Source organism: Meleagris gallopavo, chromosome 4 (assembly GCF_905368555.1).
Source record: "Meleagris gallopavo chromosome 4, MGAL_WU_HG_1.1, whole genome shotgun sequence".
Lineage (NCBI taxonomy): Eukaryota > Metazoa > Chordata > Aves > Galliformes > Phasianidae > Meleagris > Meleagris gallopavo.
Window position 1 is genome coordinate 46,234,257 of NC_139407.1, and position 20,175 is coordinate 46,254,431.

Consider the following 20,175-nt stretch of genomic DNA (forward strand, 5'->3'; position numbering starts at 1 on the left):
GAGTATCTTTAAGTGTTCGTCCTCGTTCTTTCTAATTATATGTGTTTTCCTTTTTGCTAACCAGGAGCTGCAGGTAAGTTGCAGCCTGGTGCCCTGGCTTGTTCATCTGTTGTTGTCTGTGGTGTGTTTGTACTTTCTAGTCAGATACATAAAATGGATACCGATATAGTATAGATTATAGATTGAGCTACTTCCCAAGAAGATAATCAAAAGAATTCTGCTTCTTGTACCATTTATTTTAATTTCTCTGCGAACATCTTTTAGCAAGGTGTTTAAACTTCCAATAAAATTAAAGGGCTGATTGAAACTCTGTTCATAATGCATTTGATACTTGTGTTGTCTATGTTGCATTTGTATATTAGTTTTAATATGTTAACATTCATATATGTACGTGTGCAAACTTTTTTATTACAGGGTGAAAGCATGGACAACTTCAACTGGGGTGTTCGTAGGCGCTCTCTTGACAGTATTGACAAAGGAGACACACCATCTCTTCAAGAATGTCAGTACTCTGGTAGCACACCCAGCTTGAATCTGACCAACCAGGAAGATACTGATGAGTCTTCAGAAGAAGAAGCAGCACTGACTGCAAGTCAGATACTGTCTCGCTCACAGATGGTTAGTTATTTTTTGGTGAAAAGTATCTGAGAACTTAAGCTTTTGCGTGCATTTTTAATTGCTAAGTATGGCTCACGCTTCTCATCCAGAGAAACAAATGCCTTGAATAAAACTGAACTGTCTTTGCTACTCTGTCACAGTAACTTCCTGATGAGAGTTACTTTGCTAGTGGTACAAAATAGATTTATTGTTCTCAAATAACTTTAATGTTTTAAATGCCTTTATATTTACTATTGTTGTTCAAATGTAAGTGTAAAATCACATACATTACTTGCAAAGTGTTTGTGGATTCCTAGCTGCGAAGAAATTCAAAATATTAAATGAAAACAAGAGCAGTAAGTGATCCCAGAGGAGCCTCAGTTGTGTTTAACTATTGAAATTACTAATGTGATTGTGCCTTTTGAAGCTTGCGTAAAATCATTTGTAGGTGATTCAGAAGTCTCTCTACATCACATTAATTAATTAAGAAAAAAGAGGTCTCAGGGGAGAGGGAGCAGCAGAGATAGCATTCCCCTTTTCAGACTCGAGGCAAAGTTTGTATTCACATTTCCTATAACAAAGAGATCTACTAGTCAGTGCTTTGCATAGCATTTTTCCTCCTACCAGAAACCTTTCAGAGGAAGAAAGGAAATTATTTTCGGGATCCCAAGGATAACTGCCAACTTATCTTTGAAGTTACATGTTACAAAAATGTGTGTGATGCGATTTATTTATTTATTTATTTATTTATTTATTTATTTATTGTGTAGAGCTGTTAATTTTGTGAAAAATTCAAACAGCTAATTAATCACTCTGAAACAGATTATTTTAAAACTAATGTGTTTTTTTCTGTTTGGTACACTGAAGAATTTCACTTTTTTTTCTTTTCTCTTTCAGTTAAACAGTGATTCTGCCATAGATGAAACAATATCAGATCATGCTGGCTTATCACTTCAGTCTCAAGATTCCACTAGCAGTGTGGGAACAGAAGAGGTGCTTCAAATCAGAACTGAGACCCCAAGTTTGGAGGCGTCTCTAGATAACTCTAGCAACCAGCTGCCTGAGGTGGGGAGAAATATGGGCTGGTGCATGGCTGATCTGGGCTCCTTCTAGTATTCAGTAGCAACTTTTGCTCTCTTTTTTCATCTGTTACACTGGTTGTTTGATTTGCTTTTAATATTTCTAACCTGTTGGAATGTTTTTATAAAAGGTTCCCTCAGAAAGAAAAGTACATGTGATGCACTCAGGGATCTTACCACAGGTTAAAAATATTCTGGAAGGGCTGATAATGAACATTTCATGGTGCCGAATGAAAATAGGCTAATATTTAAGACGCTTTTCCTTGATATGGTTGAAATCCTTCTTGAGCAAAATTTTCTTTCAAATACTTTATTTCCTTTGTTTGCTTTCTTTGGGTTAATGTGATTGGTGCTATGTGGGAATAAAACCTCAGGCCAGCTGTGTTAGCAGTTGGTTCAATTAAATAATCCTTTAAAAAGGACCACAGATGCTAGTGGTGTACTTTTTTGGAAAGGCCTTTGTGGAGTGAGACAGATTTCAAGCTAATGGCTGCCTGCAAATCTGTGAGTACTTCAGTTTTTTTGGTTTTTAAAATCTTTTAAATAATTTAAAATAGCGAAACTCATAAAATAAAACTCCTGTGTTACAGCTCCTATGGTATTTAGCAGTTATAGATAAAAACTCTGGTTTTTTTTCTGAATTTGAAGTGGCTTGTTTTAGGTAGACTCTGTATCACTTCAGTTAAAATCAGCAATGAGACTGACAATCTTATTTTTGTTTGACTTTAACAGAGAATACGTCTTCTACAAGTTTTTCAGAAAATTAAGCTATTCCTCCATACCTTTAAATAACCAGTGGACAGCTGATATTTATTGAGTCTTCAGCTAACTTGATTTAGACATAATTTCTATGGTTTCTGAACAAAAGCTGTATACTATACATATTTGCTACCTAGAAAATACTCTTTTTAACAGGTGAACCACCATGTAGTTTAATTAAAGTAACTGAAACAACAGAGGATATATTTAGAATTTAACAGGGGAAGTGTGAGTGACTGCAGTCCTGTGGTAAAACCCTCACCTTCTGAATGTGTAACACTGGACTTCTGTAAAGCAGCTTTTTCCCACTTTTTTCAAATTTTGCCACTGTGATTAACAAGGCATTTTTCTTCGTTTTATTTATTTATTTATTTATTTATGAAAGCGCTTGCTTACATTGTAGTTGATAAATTGTGATAAGTTGTCTCAAATTTTTAGAGTGCCTATGCTCAGATTGCCAATCAGGCTATTATGCTGTTAGTGTTTCTACCTCTGCAGTTTTCTTCCAGTGGAGTTTTGAACGATGAAGAACTCTTAATCTGGATGATTCTTTTTTTCTAATATAGGACAGATGTGTGTTATTTTAAGATTTGAAATAATTCCTTTAGGAAAGGAAGTGACATTAAAGCTGGATTTTTTTAGAATCACATTCACTGCAATAGAACTTTTCCTTGTTGTTTGCCCATGGTGCATTCTAAGCTGTAATTCATTTTTGCGTTTTCTTATTTGTTTCTAAGACTGCCTTTATATTTGGACTTGTTCTTTTACAGCTCCCTTTATGAGATCACTACACTTCTCATAAGTCATACGAAAGTAATCATGGAAATAAGTTGCAACGTTTCAGTAAAAATATTGAAAACATTAAAAGTAATGAGTACATTTACGTGGGGCTAAAAAGTAATTTCATGACTAACCACCATCTAGCAAAGAGTGCTTATCAGAAACAACAGCTGATAAGCGAATGAGATTTTTCTTCATCTGTAAATGAAAAGAATGCACTGCCAGTGAAGTTAAAAGTCAGTTTATTTCATTTATTTCATAAATAAATTATCTGAGAGAGATATCCCTTGATGCGGAAATGTACATATATCAATCAAGATACAGGTCTGTAATTTAAGGCTTTATTGCACTTTCCCATGTAAAAGTAACACTATGTATTTACATCAGAGTGCATAGTTAGTTAATATAGTCCCTATTTCTATTAATTAGTGTTAAAACTGAATGTGGTAGCATTGTGCTTCATGTATGGCATTGTATAAATTTGGGTTTTTTTTGCCAATACTCTTTGTTTGTAGACCTTCACAATGAACTTTTCAAGTCAGTCCTTTCCTTGAAGTTTCAATTAAAATAACTGTATTTTTTTAGATGTCTTCTAAAATTTTAAGTCTCACATTTTAAAGGTGCTAGATTCCCCAAGAGGAAATAAAAACTTCATGTGGTATTTTGAGTTTGTTCTTGGACCGTATATGGCTGATAGTATTTGATGAAGAAGTTTAGACCATAATAAGTGGTTGGCTTCTGTGTGAAGCTCTTTTTGGGAAGGGGCTCAGCTGTACATACAGATTGATGGCAAAACTGGTGCTGTGCTTAAGGGAAAAATATAGACTGCAATCGCATATAAATGTAATTTCTAAATGTGATGTGATCCAAGCTTATTTTATGCTTGCTAGAATATGGAATTCAGTCAAATGTATACATTTTCATCAGACACAGTTCAAATATTCAAATTTACCTCACAATAAGTATTAGGTATCTGTCTAGAGAGAGATGTCTTTAGGCAGATGATTTCAGAGTGAGAAAGTGTGTTTGTGCTGAGTAGATGCAGGTGAGTTCCTTGTTTCTCTTTACAGGGATGCTAAAGAGTTAAGTAAATAATTTGTTTAAATGTCTTTGATGAGTTCCCAGTAATTATATATCTGCAAAAAGGACAAAGCATTTCACGTACCAGTTTGTAATTTATGGTTTAGCTTAGAAGAACATTTCAATTTTGAACAATAAGCTTTGCAAGACAAAGTAGGTGTAATTTTCTTACTACAATGATACTCTACTTTATTCACCTACATTGTGGATTTATAGAAGAATTATTTATATGAAGTAATTTTCCTTAGGTTCTGTGCAGTTGAGAAACTTTAAGTATATCACCCACTGACTTTCAGTAATATGTTAATGTCTGTAACAAAAATTGACCACTTCTTCAATCCAAGTTGTTTTGCTGTGCTGTTGTAAAAATGCCTGGTGTTCCCATGTGCTGCATGGTATGACAAAATGGCTGTTTTGTGCCATAAAGCTCAAGATTCAAACTGTAAAAAAGAAATGAGGCATTAGAAACGAGGTCACTAGCTGTGCCAAAGGGCAGCAGTGTCACATGTAGAAATACCACAGTTAAGGTGAGATAACATTAGGACCACCATGAAGGAAAATTATGTAGTTCTGTTTGAAGTTGAATGGTCTGAAGTATGTCTGTAGTTACTTATTTGTCCAAGATTTGTTTAGGATGATGAAAGCTGTGAAATGATGAGCATGCTTAGAGGCTGCCCAAAAGTTTGTTGACTGGTTCTGGGCTGCCAAGTAGAGATAAAACAGCACATAATGTCACAAATATTAATGATATGTGATAATTACTGCCTCTAGGAAAAAGCACTAGCAGGATGATACTATTTTTATTCCACAGAAAAATCAAGTAAAAGCTTTCAAATGAGTTAATCATAAATCAACTAAATTCAATATAGTGATTTTAATGATGCTAATAGAAGAAGAGAGATGGAAGTAAGGGTCAGTCTAATAATTCCTACCTGAGATTAATGATCAGCTCTTTGTACAAGCCAGCGGTCAAAAATCTTCACTCAGAGATTCGGAGTTAAACCTTTGAAGTTACCTTAACCATGCCATAAGAGTTAAAAAGACTGCCAGTCTCTGCTCAAGTAAAACTGAATAATACAGAGAGCTGAATGTTTCAAGTATAAATGAACCTGTGTAAATGCTTTTTTTTATTATTTTTAAAATCAATCTGTTACTTTACCATAATAAAAAGCTGATAAGATTGCATAAGCTTTGACAAAAAAAGTCATAAAAGTATGTTTGATTCACAGGAAGGCAGTTCAGCAGTAAGGGATGAACAGGTCAGCACTGCCAGTGAAGACACTGGGTCATATCTACTACAAGAACAACAAGACTGTCTGGTCTGTCATGAACCTCTTGAGTTGGAAGAGACCCCAGAACTGGCAGAGCCTGCAGCTCCAGAGAGCTATTGTGAATCTGTCTGTGAAGAAGATGTCACTCTTGCTTTGAAAGAACTGGATGAGAGATGTGAAGAAGAAGAAGCTGACTTCTCTGGTTTGTCTAGGTCAGATTAATATCGGTTCTAACTAAAAGGAATTACATCAATACATGAACCAGTGCAGTCTTTCTTATGATGTAGTTTCTTTTGTTAATCCCACAGTACAGGCAGGTAAAATGATGTTTTCATATCTGAAATAATGGTTTATGCCTATTTAGCAAATAAGTTCAGTAATTCTCTCAGATGGTTCTGATCAGAGAAATTTTTCTCTCTGGAGAGTGAAGCAGGTATTTTTTGCTACAGGGAGAGCAACATGCATGAAAAGATGAGAATTCTTGAATAAAAGAAAGGTTAAAATTTTCTGTATTACAAGTAATAAACACAACTAAATGGTTGTAATTAGCAACATTGATTAATTGATAGTTTGATATTTTTATCGGCCGTCTAGTGCCTAATGGAAAATATGACTGCAGAATGCTCTTCAGACAAAAGCCTATTAAATTGATTGCTCATAAAAATGGAAGTGCTCCCATCTCCATCTTCCCATCTATCTCACTGGTACTACTTAAGATGGTTTTAAGATTATTATTAAACTGCCAGATGAGCCTTCCTTCTATTGAAAGCTAGAATTTGTTATAAATGCTGTATGTTTAGATGAATAAAAACTGGAAGAATTTAATGTTAATTCAGTTACAGGGGGCATGAAAGAAAAGTCAATTTCTGAGTGATGTGTGTTTATTTATAGTTCTGTATAGAACTATTTATAACCTACAGATAACAGTTTGTAGATGTGCAGAGAAACAGCATGGTTTAGTAAACTTAGGAGATATTTGAGGTTATGAGCAACTTTTTAATATGGTAGTAGAAAAAATTTTGAGGTTTGTTACTTTTTTTTTTTTTTTAATTGGTTCATAGTAAGCTTAACTGATGAATAAATTATTTTTTAAAAGACAATCCTTAATTGTTTTATTACCAAAATCAAAGATTTTTCCCTGAAAATTACTTAGGGGTTAACTTCTTTTGTCTGTTGTTCACAGCCAAGATGAAGAAGAACAGGATGGCTTCCCAGAAGTACAAACCTCCCCACCTCCTTCACCATTTCTTTCTGCCATATTGGCAGCTTTCCAGCCAGTGGCATATGATGATGAAGAGGAAGCCTGGCGTTGCCATGTCAATCAAATGCTATCTGATACAGATGGTTCATGTGCTGTGTATACATTTCATGTCTTCTCAAGATTGTTTCAGGTCAGTGAATGGCCACTGCGTGGCTGTTTGTCTGAAATCCATTCCTTCTGCTTTTAAAATTATTCTTTCCCTACATAGCTGTAGGATTGTGGTAGCAAAAAGCCTTAGAAAGCAAATGAAAAGCAAGACCAAAAGAACCCCATAACACAAAACAAAACTGTGTGTATGTTCACTCACTGCTTTTCCATGGGATATCTGCATCCACTGTCTCTGAGAGAGAGATCCTGCTCAGTGGAAGGGGCGGGGAGGGGGAAGCTATTTAGTATTTCTTGTAAGCTTTTAGTTCAAGTTGTGTTTCTTTCTTTTTTATTTTTTTTTCCTGAACATCACCCAAGCTCTGTGCTGATTACAGAATTAATGATTTCCTCCTGGGATTTCTATGGATTTCATTATGATGGGTTCGCAGCATGAAAAACACTAATGAAATTATCTTTCATCTGTCTTGTGAGAAATTGTGTTGTTTTTTTTTTTTTAAATTGAAGCACCAGGAGATCTGTTAAAGCTGGATGTTTCTGAAGTTACGTTTGCCTCACAGATGTGGCATCCAACACGATATGCCTGTGGCCTAATTTTTCTAACTGCTTCCTCCCTGTATTTAGGGAATGTGTTTTGCGTGTTTTCTAAGCAGTACCATGTAGACACATATTATTCTTGGCAACTTCTTATGGGATAGGAGGAGTATAATTATTCCATTTTATTTATAGGCAATGTTCCAAGTGAGCTAATAGCAGATACAGTATTACAAACCAAGACCTTCTGACTCCAACCCTTTCTTATTTCTCCAAAGCTAATTTTGCCTGCTGTTTAGTATGCTGTAATAAGCTTCTCAGTGAAAGGATCATTTATTTATTTTTTTCTACCATGCTACCACAATACTCTCTTATCCTGGGGGGGGCAGGTTTAAGGTTAGTACCACAAAGCAATTGTGAAGAATTCATACCCTACCTCATTCACAGAATAACTTATTTGTGCATCCATGCCCATCTTCACTTTTTAGTAGAAATATGCAATTTGCTATGAAAAATTGCTGTTATTTGATTTAGATTATTGTTCTCTTGCTTTAGAAGACATCAGAGCTTTAGTTTATCTGTGTAATACATTTTTTGAAAGTGGCTAAAAGGGAGTGTTACACAGATAGCAATTGATACTCTCCTACGCTCATTAAAGAAGGCACTAGAAGGAAAAGAAAGCCTTGAAAGATTTCAGTGGTAGCCTTCAGTAAGCTGGAACAGCAAATTCCCTGGGAGAATAGGCAGTAGCTGCCCTGGGCTCAAGTCTGGGTAAAGACACTTTCCTGAGAAGTTGTTACTGGACACGGAGAAGAGTTAAAAGACTTAGATGAGACCTTGGAGACCTTGTTTGTCTGGACCTTTCCTTCGTGACTTCTGTGTTCAATTTTGCAGCTATAAATCTTACCCTCGTATAGTTTTATTGTACATGTAACTGTCTAGAATTTATGAAATAGTATATGGCAAAGTATCAGATTACTCCAAGGTATAGTCTGTGTAATAATATATGTAGGACAGATTTTTGAAGGTGACAAATCCTGCAGGTGGCAGTTCTGGACACAAGTAATACTGTACATGCTTATCCTGACTCTTAAAATTCTGTGTGTAATTTTCTGTAACACAAACAATTGAAAATGAGTGGAATCTGTATGGCACAGTCGTTTGGATATCCTAATGGTAAAGATCCAGATATGAAAGGAAGTATCATCTTCATAGTTGCATGCTGTTTTCTTTTACTTAATTATTTCTTATCTTTCTGGAGATAGTTTTAAATAAACACACGAATTACGAATTACTTTGTAATTTAATAAAAAAATCTATGCTGTCACAATGGAAATTTGCCCTGAAATTTTTAAACTAAAACACCAGGAGGGATTTTGAAATACATTCTTTTTCTGATTTACTTTTTAGACCATTCAAAGAAAGTTTGTAGCTATAACAAATGATTCAGTCAGCTTTCTTGGAGAAAGTCTACAGCGCATTGGAAAGAAATTTAAGAGTTCACTGGAAGTGATGATGTTATGTTCAGAATGCCCAACAGTCTTTGTGGATGCAGAAACGGTAAAAATCTTTTAAATTTAATGCTGAAATAGAAGTTTACGTACACATTTTTATGTGAGATACAAAATGATGATTAAACACTTGGAAAACAGCAGTGCTAGTTTCAAAAAAAAAAAAGTGTTAATTTTTGCCTTTTCAAAGATTGTGCTCGTGTCACTAATTGAAATATTACCTGAATAATTACGAGATGCTTAAAAAAAGCTTTATTACAAATGAAATAAAAAGGAATTAAAATGTGAGGTGACCGCCATAAATCATAAACATTTGAAAACACAAGGATGAAATGCATCTTCTCAAAAAAAAAAAAAAATTTAAAAAAATAATAATAAAAAAAGCCCTCAAATTTTAACAGGGAGTGAACTTATCAGATATCACTTAGACTCCCTTGCTGTCCTGTAACTTCCTCACTTATTCATATTTATTCTGTAGTCTCTGGATAAAGACCTGAAGAAAAAGGAAGGCCGCTTACTATTTTGGTTTTTAAAATTATTTATTGTCTATGTATTTAGTCTATCATGCATGAAAAAAACTAAAGCAAGAAGTGTATAATGAAGGGTTTGAATTGTTTATTGTTGTGCAAGTTGAAATCTTGGGTTATAATAAATATTGATATGAAAAATTGACTCAGTGCTTAGGGGCAGTAAAAAAAATAAACAAAACTGCTCGAATAATTATGAAAAGAGATAGCAAAATCTGAATGCATCGTTAAGCTAACATACATATACTCAGTAGACCTACGTTGTGAACTTTGTGGGTAGTTCTGGTCCACTGCTCTCAAAGTATATACAGTCGAACTGGAAATTGTTCCAAGAGAAGCAACAGGGAGTAAGAGATGGGTGGAATGGCTTTCATATAAGACATGAGAATGCAAACTAAGATTTTTCAGGTATTTGGGAGATAATCTGTTAACTGTACAAAAATTTTCAGTATCATGATAAAGAAAGAGGAATTATTGCATTTTTGTCTTATTTGGCATTAAAGAGCTTTGAATTAAGCTAGTAGTGACTTACAAAACATACAGGACCAAAGAGAGGTGATCCTTTGTGTGATATATAATCAAACTGTGAAACTCCGTACTTTTTACAATTAGTGTTCATGTTTTCAGAAAGCAACTAAACATTCATGAAAGAAATACCCCTGAATAGATTTTTTTTATGTGGAGCAACACAGTGTAAGAGTGCATTCAGGAACAAAAAAGCAAATAGATCTCCACGTACTTGTCCTGTTTTGCCTTTCCCTAAGTGATATCAGATGGGAAACTGAGATGACCTGCTTTTTTCCTTGTTGCTGAGGGGCATCTCTGCTCTTTTGCTCCTGCTTTGGAATATGGGAACTAAAAAAGCATGATATGGACAGTGCATTTCAACGGAACCATGTATAATGGTCTTTGTTTAACTTACGTCACTTGAAAAGCAGTATAAATTAATCAAAAAAACAACATTTATTTTGGATAAGAAGCCACAATAAGAGCTATACCAGTGCATAGTTAGAACAGCAGGAGTGTGTAAATATATATAGATTTATATATGTATGCATCTATATATATAATGCCGTGTGTAAAGGAATATAAACATATATAGCAGTATATGCAAATATATCAGTACATCTGTATTCATGCACATATACATACCTGTGTTGATATACTGGCAAATATTATTGCACAGATACATCTTCTATCCCAAATAATTTAATGGAAGTGGACCTATATTACTCTTATTTTTGATAGATTTAGAATTCCCTTTGGAGTCTTTCATTTATCTGTTGACTAGGTACTGCCCTTATTTTGGAATTGAAAGCTCACTGTCTGAGCTGATCCAGCTCTGTGTTAATTTATTAATTCAGAGGTGTCATGATTCATATGTACATAGCTGTTTTTAATTTGATTGTTTTTTCAAATATGGCCTTGAAATTTCATGTTACATAATTACTAATGTATTGGACTATGTAGATTATGGTTGGATACTACCTGACTGTTTTTATCTTTCAGCTAATGTCTTGTGGGCTGCTGGAAACATTGAAGTTCAGTGTTTTAGAACTCCAAGAACATTTGGATACTTATAATGTCAAAAGAGAGGCTGCAGAACAGGTGAGTGTGTTTTGTATTTCAAATCAAATATATGAGGCTTTTCCTATAGAGAGAAAATGATCCTTAGGAAAGTTAAACATACATTTGACAGAATGTATTACTGATGCTAGCAGCCTACCAGGCAGTGGCTCTGGCCACACAGACAAATTTGAGTGATGTGAAACAGAACCAGAATTCAATCTATGGTATCTTGGCAGAGGACAAGTTTTCCTCTTTCTCTGTTGCACTGAGTTTATTAAGAAATGATGTCCCCTGCCTTGCAGTTTGCTGACAGTTGATTTGGTTACTAGAATAGCCATCCATTTTTTGGTGGAAACGAGGTTTCCTCAAAATCAAGGCTGAAGCACACCACGCTGCACTGCAGGTAAACTATTTTTAGGATGAAAACCAGTATTTCTGCAGAAGAGATGCTGAATTTCTTGTCCTGCTGTGTAGCAATTAACAATTTGTTTGGAAATTAATTCATGAGGTCTAATATAATAAAATACATCTTGTCATTTAGTCTTAATCAGAAACAAAGCACTCATCTAATGACCAACATTACCTTATTGTTGGTAATAATACTTAATGTCTGACAATCTCCAATGCATCAGTACTGTAAGAAAACTATGTATTTTATTCTTCATTTTAGAGAGCAAAACTGGGGCACAGAGAGAGTAACTGATTTTCCCCAGGGTCAGACAAGAAGATTGAAGCAGAGTAGAGGGGTGCTGGGGAGTTGGATATGATTTGAGTAGTAACCATCCAAAAACTGGGGATTCACTTTGTACATGCTCCTCATCTAGTCCACAGTTTGTCATAGCAATAAGATACAGTGTTGTTTGGTTTATAAAATTGTATCCCTTTCAAATGGCTAACAACTTGCTTAACTTCTTTTTAACTAGTTTTCTTCTGTGACTTGTCATACAGATATAAATCCATGCTGGATATTATAAGCTTGTTTGCATTATTATTTTACTTTGGATATTGGCTTGGTGGTCTCTTTTTGTTACATCGTAGTAAAAGAGTGTTGTTTTTTTTTCCTGTAGTGAAGCTGTCAGAAGGGTGTCTAGTAACATTTCTGTGGTCAGCCTGTCTTCTGCCACAGCATTTGTGAATGACTGGAGCAGGAAAAAGGTTTCTCTGGATCAATGGAACTGTGAAATAACTGAGAGCATCTTGACAGCTTTTATTTTTCTTTAATAATTCATAAAGAGAATGAAGAGGTACCAAGGAAGGAGATTTATTTCTTCTGGTCTCAGTCCTCCATTTTCATATTGCACAATATAAGTAGACTTAAGAATCAAATTTAGGATAAATTTCATTTGTTTTCTCTATGCTACTGAACAGAATATAGGGAATGGCAGAAATAAACTTCTTGAAGTCAAATCTTTTTTTCTGTTATTGCAAGCAATACTTACACGTATCCTGCATAATCTGAAAGTAAAATACATAATGAGCATGTTGCAGATTCTCACTTTTTTCTTAGAAACATGCAGAAAATGATCAAACTGAGTTAATTAGGATATTGTCTGATCAAGTAAATACAAATTAACGAATACTTCAATAAACACAATTCACTTCTAGTATCCTCTAGAATTAACTACCGGAAAAATCTGTACATTATCCTCAATGAAAAATTGTTACTTAAAATTTACCCAAATAAATAGATGCTGTTTGTCACTATCATGCTATGCACAGTATTAGCATTCCCATTCATGTGAATCAAATTCAAAACAAGGTTGCAGTTGCTTGAAACTGCACTGAAATAAGACAGAAAAAGGTATCTGTACTGTAGGATTTTTGAGGGGTGTCTGTTTTAGGGTCATCTGGCAAACCAACCTATACTGTGACCAAGGGCAATCACACACTTCCCTGTCTTGCATTTTTGTAGGAGATACCTAGGGAAAAGCAAATTGTTGTAAGGTAAACATACGAGCATTCTATTACAGAATCTGTTGCTGTTCTCAAAGAGAAAGTTTAGGCCTTTCTGCACACTTGAACATATATTCTTTGCAAAAATTGTAATTAATTAATTTTGTCAATCTTTTGGAGCTACTGTTCTGTTCTCTTGCAAGGAAGCTGCTTGTGCCTTCACTTATATATTAGGGACTGAGATCACGGGCTCAGACGCATGTAATATAAAATATAATGTTATACGTATTCCGTACAATTCTAGGCGTGCCCTTTACTCAAACTGATTTAAGATTTAAAGAAATTCTAAAAGGAAAGCATGTGAAAACAACTACTGGCTTCCAGTTCTTGTTGCTGTTTGTTCCAGTGCAAACCTATTCCATTATTGCCGATGAATGCTGTCAGATAAAAAGAAAAATTAGATTTGCTGTGTCTGTCGGTATCCATGTCACTAATTGAAGCTGACACTGCAGTGTTTAGAGAATTCCATTTCTCCTCTTGATAAGCACACAGGCCCGGTTAATTCACTAAGTAACCTTTATTAAATTGAGCAGATGGGAAATCACATTTTTCTTTTTCTTGCATCAGACAAAGGTTAGAAAAAGGTTACAGAGACTTCCTGTGAGACTTACGATATAAAGCGCTCGGTATGCTGTATTATTCTTCCATGGATGTACAGAGCCTGTTCTTCGTTTCTGAAGATAATCTGCACTCTGCATCTCAACATGACGCGTTGCTATTTCAGTAATACCCAAATTACCTCATGCTTGCTGCTGTTTTCACTGTACCGAGGAATCTGCTGAGCATTCCGTAGATGAGATCACCAGGTCACATAATCCAAAAAGAGTGTATTTGATTCCACAAATGCTTGATATTAATACTTTAAAATTTCCCTGCTTTTTTAAGGGTTAAAAAAAAGAGATTACCCACTGAAAATAATAACTTTGTTATGCACTACAGGAACTGGAGTTAAATACAGTGCTGTATTATGGAAGAGGGTGGAATCTGTTTGCATGGTATAATGTGAGAACGCTTCATCTCTCTGGCTGATATGAACCAGAGGTGATACTGAACTCCTACTGAAGATTTTGGATTTTTTTGTTTCTCCCAGTAAATCTGCACATACATCTTGTTACACAGGAGCAACTGCTGTTGCTAAAGTATAACAGACTTGCTTTTCTACAGTTTGCATGATTGGTAGGTTTGAAGTGCTGAGAAATCATGCTGGTGTAAACCTTGTGCAGAAAGTGAAGAGAAAATACAAACTCATTTGATGAATGTCGTTTTTCTGCCCCCTCCCCTTACGTCTCCCTGTAACAATACCCAAATTCAGTCATATTAGTATTTAGACTGAAGTGTGCTATCTCCATCTGGAAGAATGAGGCTACATTAAATTTGCAACAAAAACTGCAATAAAAACTGCAGAGCTATACTTCATGGCAGAAATCAGTAGTGGAAACAACGCTGATAAAAACTGATTTCATATCACGATTTCTTACATAGTCTAAGAATGTAAAAGATGTACTGAGATGTCTTAAGCAATTTTACTACAGTTTTCAGTTTGCTGTACTTCAAATGATGTTTAATCTTGTTTGTATTTATTTTTCAGTGGCTAGCTGACTGCAAAAGAACATTTGGTACTGATGATGGCATTCATGGCACTAACACAGATGCCCAGGTAGGTACATCTCATTCACAAGTCTCTGGATATGAGATTTAAAAGCAGATCTGTTGGACAAAAACTCCAATATTTGCAAGAGAGATTAGAAACATATGAAAAGCTTTTCATTTCAGTTATCATGTAATCTTCTGGAAACTCAGTTTCTTATGAAGCAGTGGTCTAATAAAATGGGCTTTTTTTTAATAAAAGCTGGCAACCAGTCCTGGGTTCTAGGCTTAATAACACTGAGTAGATAAGCAGACTAGATACCATCTTTGCAGAAAAGTGGACTTACTGGTACAGCTGTTTCTAGAAGAAGATTAGCATTCTGCTTGTAGGCTCAGATAAACTGTCTGGCCAAAAATCTCTACTGAATTTAATATAATTAATGTTATATAAATATGTATGACCTTTTCAGAGCCACCATTTGGGTGGGATGGAACAGTATAGCAGAATGGCAAAAATTTAATGAAACTCTTTTGTCAAACTATCATCTAATAACAACAGGTGAATTAACCTATTAAGATCAGTTTGATATTCTGTATGTATTTGCATGACAGTGTTTCTGTTTAATATTACTAATTGCTAAAGCGAGTGATAACTTTTCCTAAAGTGGACTAGGACTTCAGTTCAGTTGGAACTCTTATTCCTTGATATACTTGGTAATGTTTTTGCTGCTGAAAATGTGGTGTTTAGCAACAGAAATTTCCACTGTGTACGTGAACTGTTCCTTCCTTAGTTTACATTTAGTCTCATATATACTTTATATAAAATTTGTTTTAAGTCCAGTCACAAAATGTATATGAATTTTTGAGTACTGAAATGTGTTTACCACATTGAGGTTGAGTATTTTAAAGACGTTTAACGTGGTTAAAGCAAAATATAATTATTCACACACTCACTACCAAGTGAGAGGCTTTTTGCTTTGCCTACAAGCACAGCATCTGTATATTTCACGCTTGGTTCACGTCTTCGTGTAGTGACTGGCACTATGTAGTAACACAGTACTACAGCACACTAAATGTTCTACGTATTGATTTAAAAAGCAGCATCTGTGTATTTCAGTCCATTATTGGAATGTTGCTTTATGTACACTAAGAAACTGTTTAGACACTACCATGAAGGTAAATATTACTATTCCCATTATATAGCTAGACAAACTAAGAAATGTTGGGAAAGCAACACACAGACTTTCATTTAGCTCGTATGGAGAGAATGCATCAGTCAGAGCAAGGCAGTTTTATTTGTTCCTCTCCAGTTCAGCTGTGTTTGAAGACAACCTCAGAACAGGAGCTGTGCAGCCAGTTCTTAATGATTGTTTGTGGAGACCTGCTCTGGTTGTTGTTTCTGTTCTAGCTTACAAAGCAGGCTGGAAACTTTTTGTGTATATGTGTATTCCTTGCACTGCAGTTTCAGTTAAAATCATTTTAAGATGTAGTATCCATTGAGGATGATGGATCTTGTTATTTTGCTTCATAAACATATGCAGTTTACGTAAGTTACGTATTTACTCACAGAAGCTTATAGTGGCTTGATGGAATGGAGATATAGAAGATCATTTTTCAAAAAGTGAGTGGAGTGTAGAACTGCTAACTCTATCCAGTCAACTGGTTAATGCTAAAAAGACCTAAGTACTGTCCTGTGCAGAAACACAAGGCTGCAGGGCTGCTTCCATTTCTTACCAATTTTAAGCTCTGTGATCAATACAGCTATGGAATAGTGGGACGAATTCTGTTCTGGCTCAGGCGTTACCAGCAGATGTGCAAGTAAATGTAATTATTGAGTTTTTGCTATTGGTACTTACATGCAAGCTTGAAAGAATGCATCTAGACTCAAGCTACACTGTTTATACATGACTGGCAGGTAGGAAAATCAAGATTGTCTTGCCAAGCAGACAAGAACACTGGGACTTAATGACTAATTCTTAAATAAACTGACTCTGCCATTTCTCAAAATCTGAATCTCTGTGTTCCATTGGAATAATTCTTCTCAAAGTGGGCAGTTCAAGATGTTCACTGCATTGGAAGCTTTTGCTTATATAATTGTGCTATGTGTATAATAGCACCAAGTACACTACAAAACCACACAATGTTTACAGTCCATTAAGCATGCGGTGTATAATTTATTACACACCTAGTAATTAGATGTGTGCTTAGTAATTCTTAATTGCTCCTGCCTGTTAGAATCAGATGCTGATTCCATCTTCATACATGCGTCCATTGAACATGGTTTAAATGTCATCAGCACAGTGCTTTACAAAGCACAGAAGTTTCTTACTTAGTCTAAAGAATGTATTTGTTGTTTTTTCAAACATTGTTGGGAGGGGAAAAAAAAAAAATAAGCAATTAAATCACAAAACTGTCACAGTGAGGTGTTGAAAACCTGAGGACTGAATTTAGCAAAAAGAATTTCCTAACACAAATTCTTAAAAAGTTCAGAATCCACATGCACCTCCAATTTTAAAAAGAATTACCTCTGCTTAAGCAGAAAAGTAAGAAGCATTCTACAGATTATACAGATGTTCAGACCTGCTTTTGAATTTCTAATTTTGCATACCTTTAAGACCATACAATATGTAAAGACCAGGCAGGGTTGTAAGGTGAAGTATGTTACTCATGTACTCATGTGGGACAATAAAGTCACTGTATTATATTGATAATTACAACAGCAATTCAACTTCAATCTGTTAATTATTTTTTTTCCATTCAGGGTATATTTGGAGCATGTTACTTGTATTTCATTCTCCATTTTACCTGGGACATCTTTTACCCTAATTAAAATGATTTCCTGCACTAATTCTTGATCTTTTTTCTTTCTTTGTATTTTTGTGACCTGCTCATCTTGCTTAGCAAATGGAAATTCTAGCAGTAAGTGATGGTTCTTGATTTATCGAATATTTAACCATGCCAGTCAACGAGCTGGTCTCCATTTGTCTCATCCATTTGTGACATAGTGGTGTCCTGTCATAGACTATTACAAAAATGCTGTGTGCTTCATTTCTGCATCATCTAACCCAGTGAACTGTTGGTTCTCTGTAGATAACAGAATCCTGTAGTAAGTAGAACCTTATAGAAGATTATTCCATTAGAATTAGCTCTTATGTCTTTATGTAAAGCAGTATTAGCACTACCTGCACCTCAAACAGTTTCAGAAGCATAAAAATTAAAACAAGACAGTGCACAAGTTAATGCTGCTGTTTCATTTCTTTAAGATGATATCATGTGATATTTTCTAAAATGGAAACAGAGCTACCCTTTCACAAAGGAAACATTCGTACATTCAAGAATGGAATTATTTTCCCTCTTATTCAATCAGGCAGTTATAAGCTGAAGACCAGGTTATATACTATGTTTACCTATTTATATTAGTGGTTATGAAAGATGGTGTACTTAACAGTCACAACAGTACTTTTTTGTATTAGGTCTTGAATTCAAAGCAGTATTAATATCAAGTAAACAATCTATGATATTCTGTCTGGGAACATGACATTTTATAATGCATTTTGAATCCCTTTGTTTCCTACCATTTGGAAATGTAACTTCTTATTAAAATTTGAACTCTTAACCTGTGTGAGAGAGTCTACCTATAAATATAGAACTGAATGAAGCTTTCATTTGCTTTTCATTAGCTTCTTGCTGCATTAGCTTGCAAATCTTTTTGGCATTTTCATAACAGTAACCAAATAACTACTTTTACTTTTTGCACCTTCTATACTGAAGTTGTCATTTGTCTCTCGTATTGGACAGTAGATGTTCAGCACTTTGTGAATCTAATGACATTGTTTACATTTGTAGGAACTGGAGTTATGTCGGAGGCTATACAAGTTGCATTTCCAGTTGCTGCTTCTGTTCCAAGCCTACTGCAAACTTATCAGCCAAGTAAACACAATCAAAAAAGAAGCAGAGGTAATGAAAATCATGCCATTTAGCTACTTGCTGTTGACATTTTAAAGCCAAATCATTTTGAGTACATTTTGGTAACGCGTTTTTCAGCAGGATATCTTTTCAAAAACTGCAGGAGGGTACCCTGCTACTCTGTAGCTAATTAATGACAGATCTAAGTAGAAGTTGCAGGAATTTTCTGAGATGTACAATTATCAGTGTTGATTTTTGTACAGCTTGAAAGCTCTTTGGCAGGAATGCAGGGAGTCCAGCGATGAGGACTTCAAATATTTCAGCAGCACTCTTGGCGTTTGCTAATCAAGCTACAACAAATTCACCCAGCAGAGTTCTGTGATGAAGCCCCTTTCCATCACCCCAGTGCTTCCTGTTAGGAACACAGTGACTTACTACCAGTCAATCACTTAACTCCATCATGCCACCTGCCATTCAGTTTCACCTCAACCCTAATCCCAACCTGTGTGTAGTTTGCAATGCATGCTAGATGTCTCGTGGCTGATTTCGAGGTGTACTAACTTTAGAAGCAAAATGCGTCATTCAGCTGTGCACACGTGGCACACCTGATCTTAATCGAGTTTATCTGAATGAGTTACACTGTTAACAATGTTAATAATCTTCTCGACATTCTCCCACCGGGACTGTAATGCAATAGAGGTAGCATTTTAAAAGAAAAAAGTCTTGCTTGATGTAGTGGGGAGGAAAACAAAGAAGAGGAGTGGAAGTCTTTGTTTAGGAAAAAAATGACGCATGTTACTCACTTAGATCTCCAGATTTTTGTAGGGCTGCAAATGAGTGAGTTTGTTTTGTATGAAGAATGTCATGGAAGGTCAGCATCACACCAGTCTGAATTCTGAAGTCAGCTGCAGAATCCTGTTTTGAGCATGCTTTTGTCTTTTACTTAAATGCTGGAGCTAAAGCAAGAGATGGCATTATGTACATTATCTGAATTACAGTTATTCTGCTGGGCTGTGAGTTCTTACAGATTTTTTCTTCATGTTGAGGTTGTCATTGTAACAACACAATTTCTGTTGTACTTTCCAAAGTGTTTAATGCTTCATATCAATTTAATCGTTGTTAAGTGATGTGAAAAGAAAAATGTACTTTTTGGAACAAATTTTAAAGAACCGACAAAGATGGAAATTTCATCCGGGAAAGCTGAAATACCTGATATACATACTTGGGCCATTAAGCTGGCTGTATGTATAAGGAACTGAAGCAAATAGTTGGATTACTTTTTCTGTGTCTTATTTAGGATTCTACCAAGGAGGAAAAATGTATGTGTCTGGTCAGCTGAAGCTTAAAAATATATTTAAACTAGAAAAGCTTGCTTTTGTATTTCTTTAAGGTCATAAACATGTCTGAGGAACTTGCTCTTCTGGAGAGCTGTCTGAAAGAGGCTGAGGCTGCATCTGACAGTGGTATCGAAGAAATTGAAATTGCAGAAGCTTCCCAAGCTAGCACAGAAACAGCGATTCACTCCCTCATTGAAGCCCTGAGAAGCAAGGAGTTTGTGTCAGCTGTAGCACAGGTCAAGGCTTTCAGGTGAGTGCATAAGGATTATGCTTTCAGGCCAAAGTTTACTAATGGATAAGACAGGGATAGGCACTATTC

At 35.3% G+C, this 20,175-nt stretch overlaps 1 protein-coding gene across 8 annotated transcripts in view; it reads left to right on the top strand.

The window, feature by feature from the left end:
• FRYL (FRY like transcription coactivator) overlaps positions 1–20,175 on the top strand; it is a 155,214-nt gene that overhangs the window by 132,642 nt on the left and 2,397 nt on the right. For 5 of the 8 annotated variants that reach the window (XM_085223190.1, XM_085223189.1, XM_085223184.1 and 2 more), the window contains 10 exons: positions 415–618; positions 1,495–1,662; positions 5,525–5,778; positions 6,750–6,957; positions 8,877–9,026; positions 11,014–11,112; positions 14,615–14,683; positions 17,515–17,532; positions 18,460–18,570; positions 19,910–20,106. In XM_085223190.1, the coding sequence (XP_085079316.1) occupies positions 415–618; positions 1,495–1,662; positions 5,525–5,778; positions 6,750–6,957; positions 8,877–9,026; positions 11,014–11,112; positions 14,615–14,683; positions 17,515–17,532; positions 18,460–18,570; positions 19,910–20,106 (1,478 nt within the window). Of the gene's footprint in view, positions 1–414; positions 619–1,494; positions 1,663–2,096; positions 2,181–5,524; positions 5,779–6,749; positions 6,958–8,876; positions 9,027–11,013; positions 11,113–14,614; positions 14,684–17,514; positions 17,533–18,459; positions 18,571–19,909; positions 20,107–20,175 lie in introns of those variants that run through there. The other 3 variants (XM_085223185.1, XM_085223187.1, XR_014883154.1) reach the window with 2 other exon arrangements.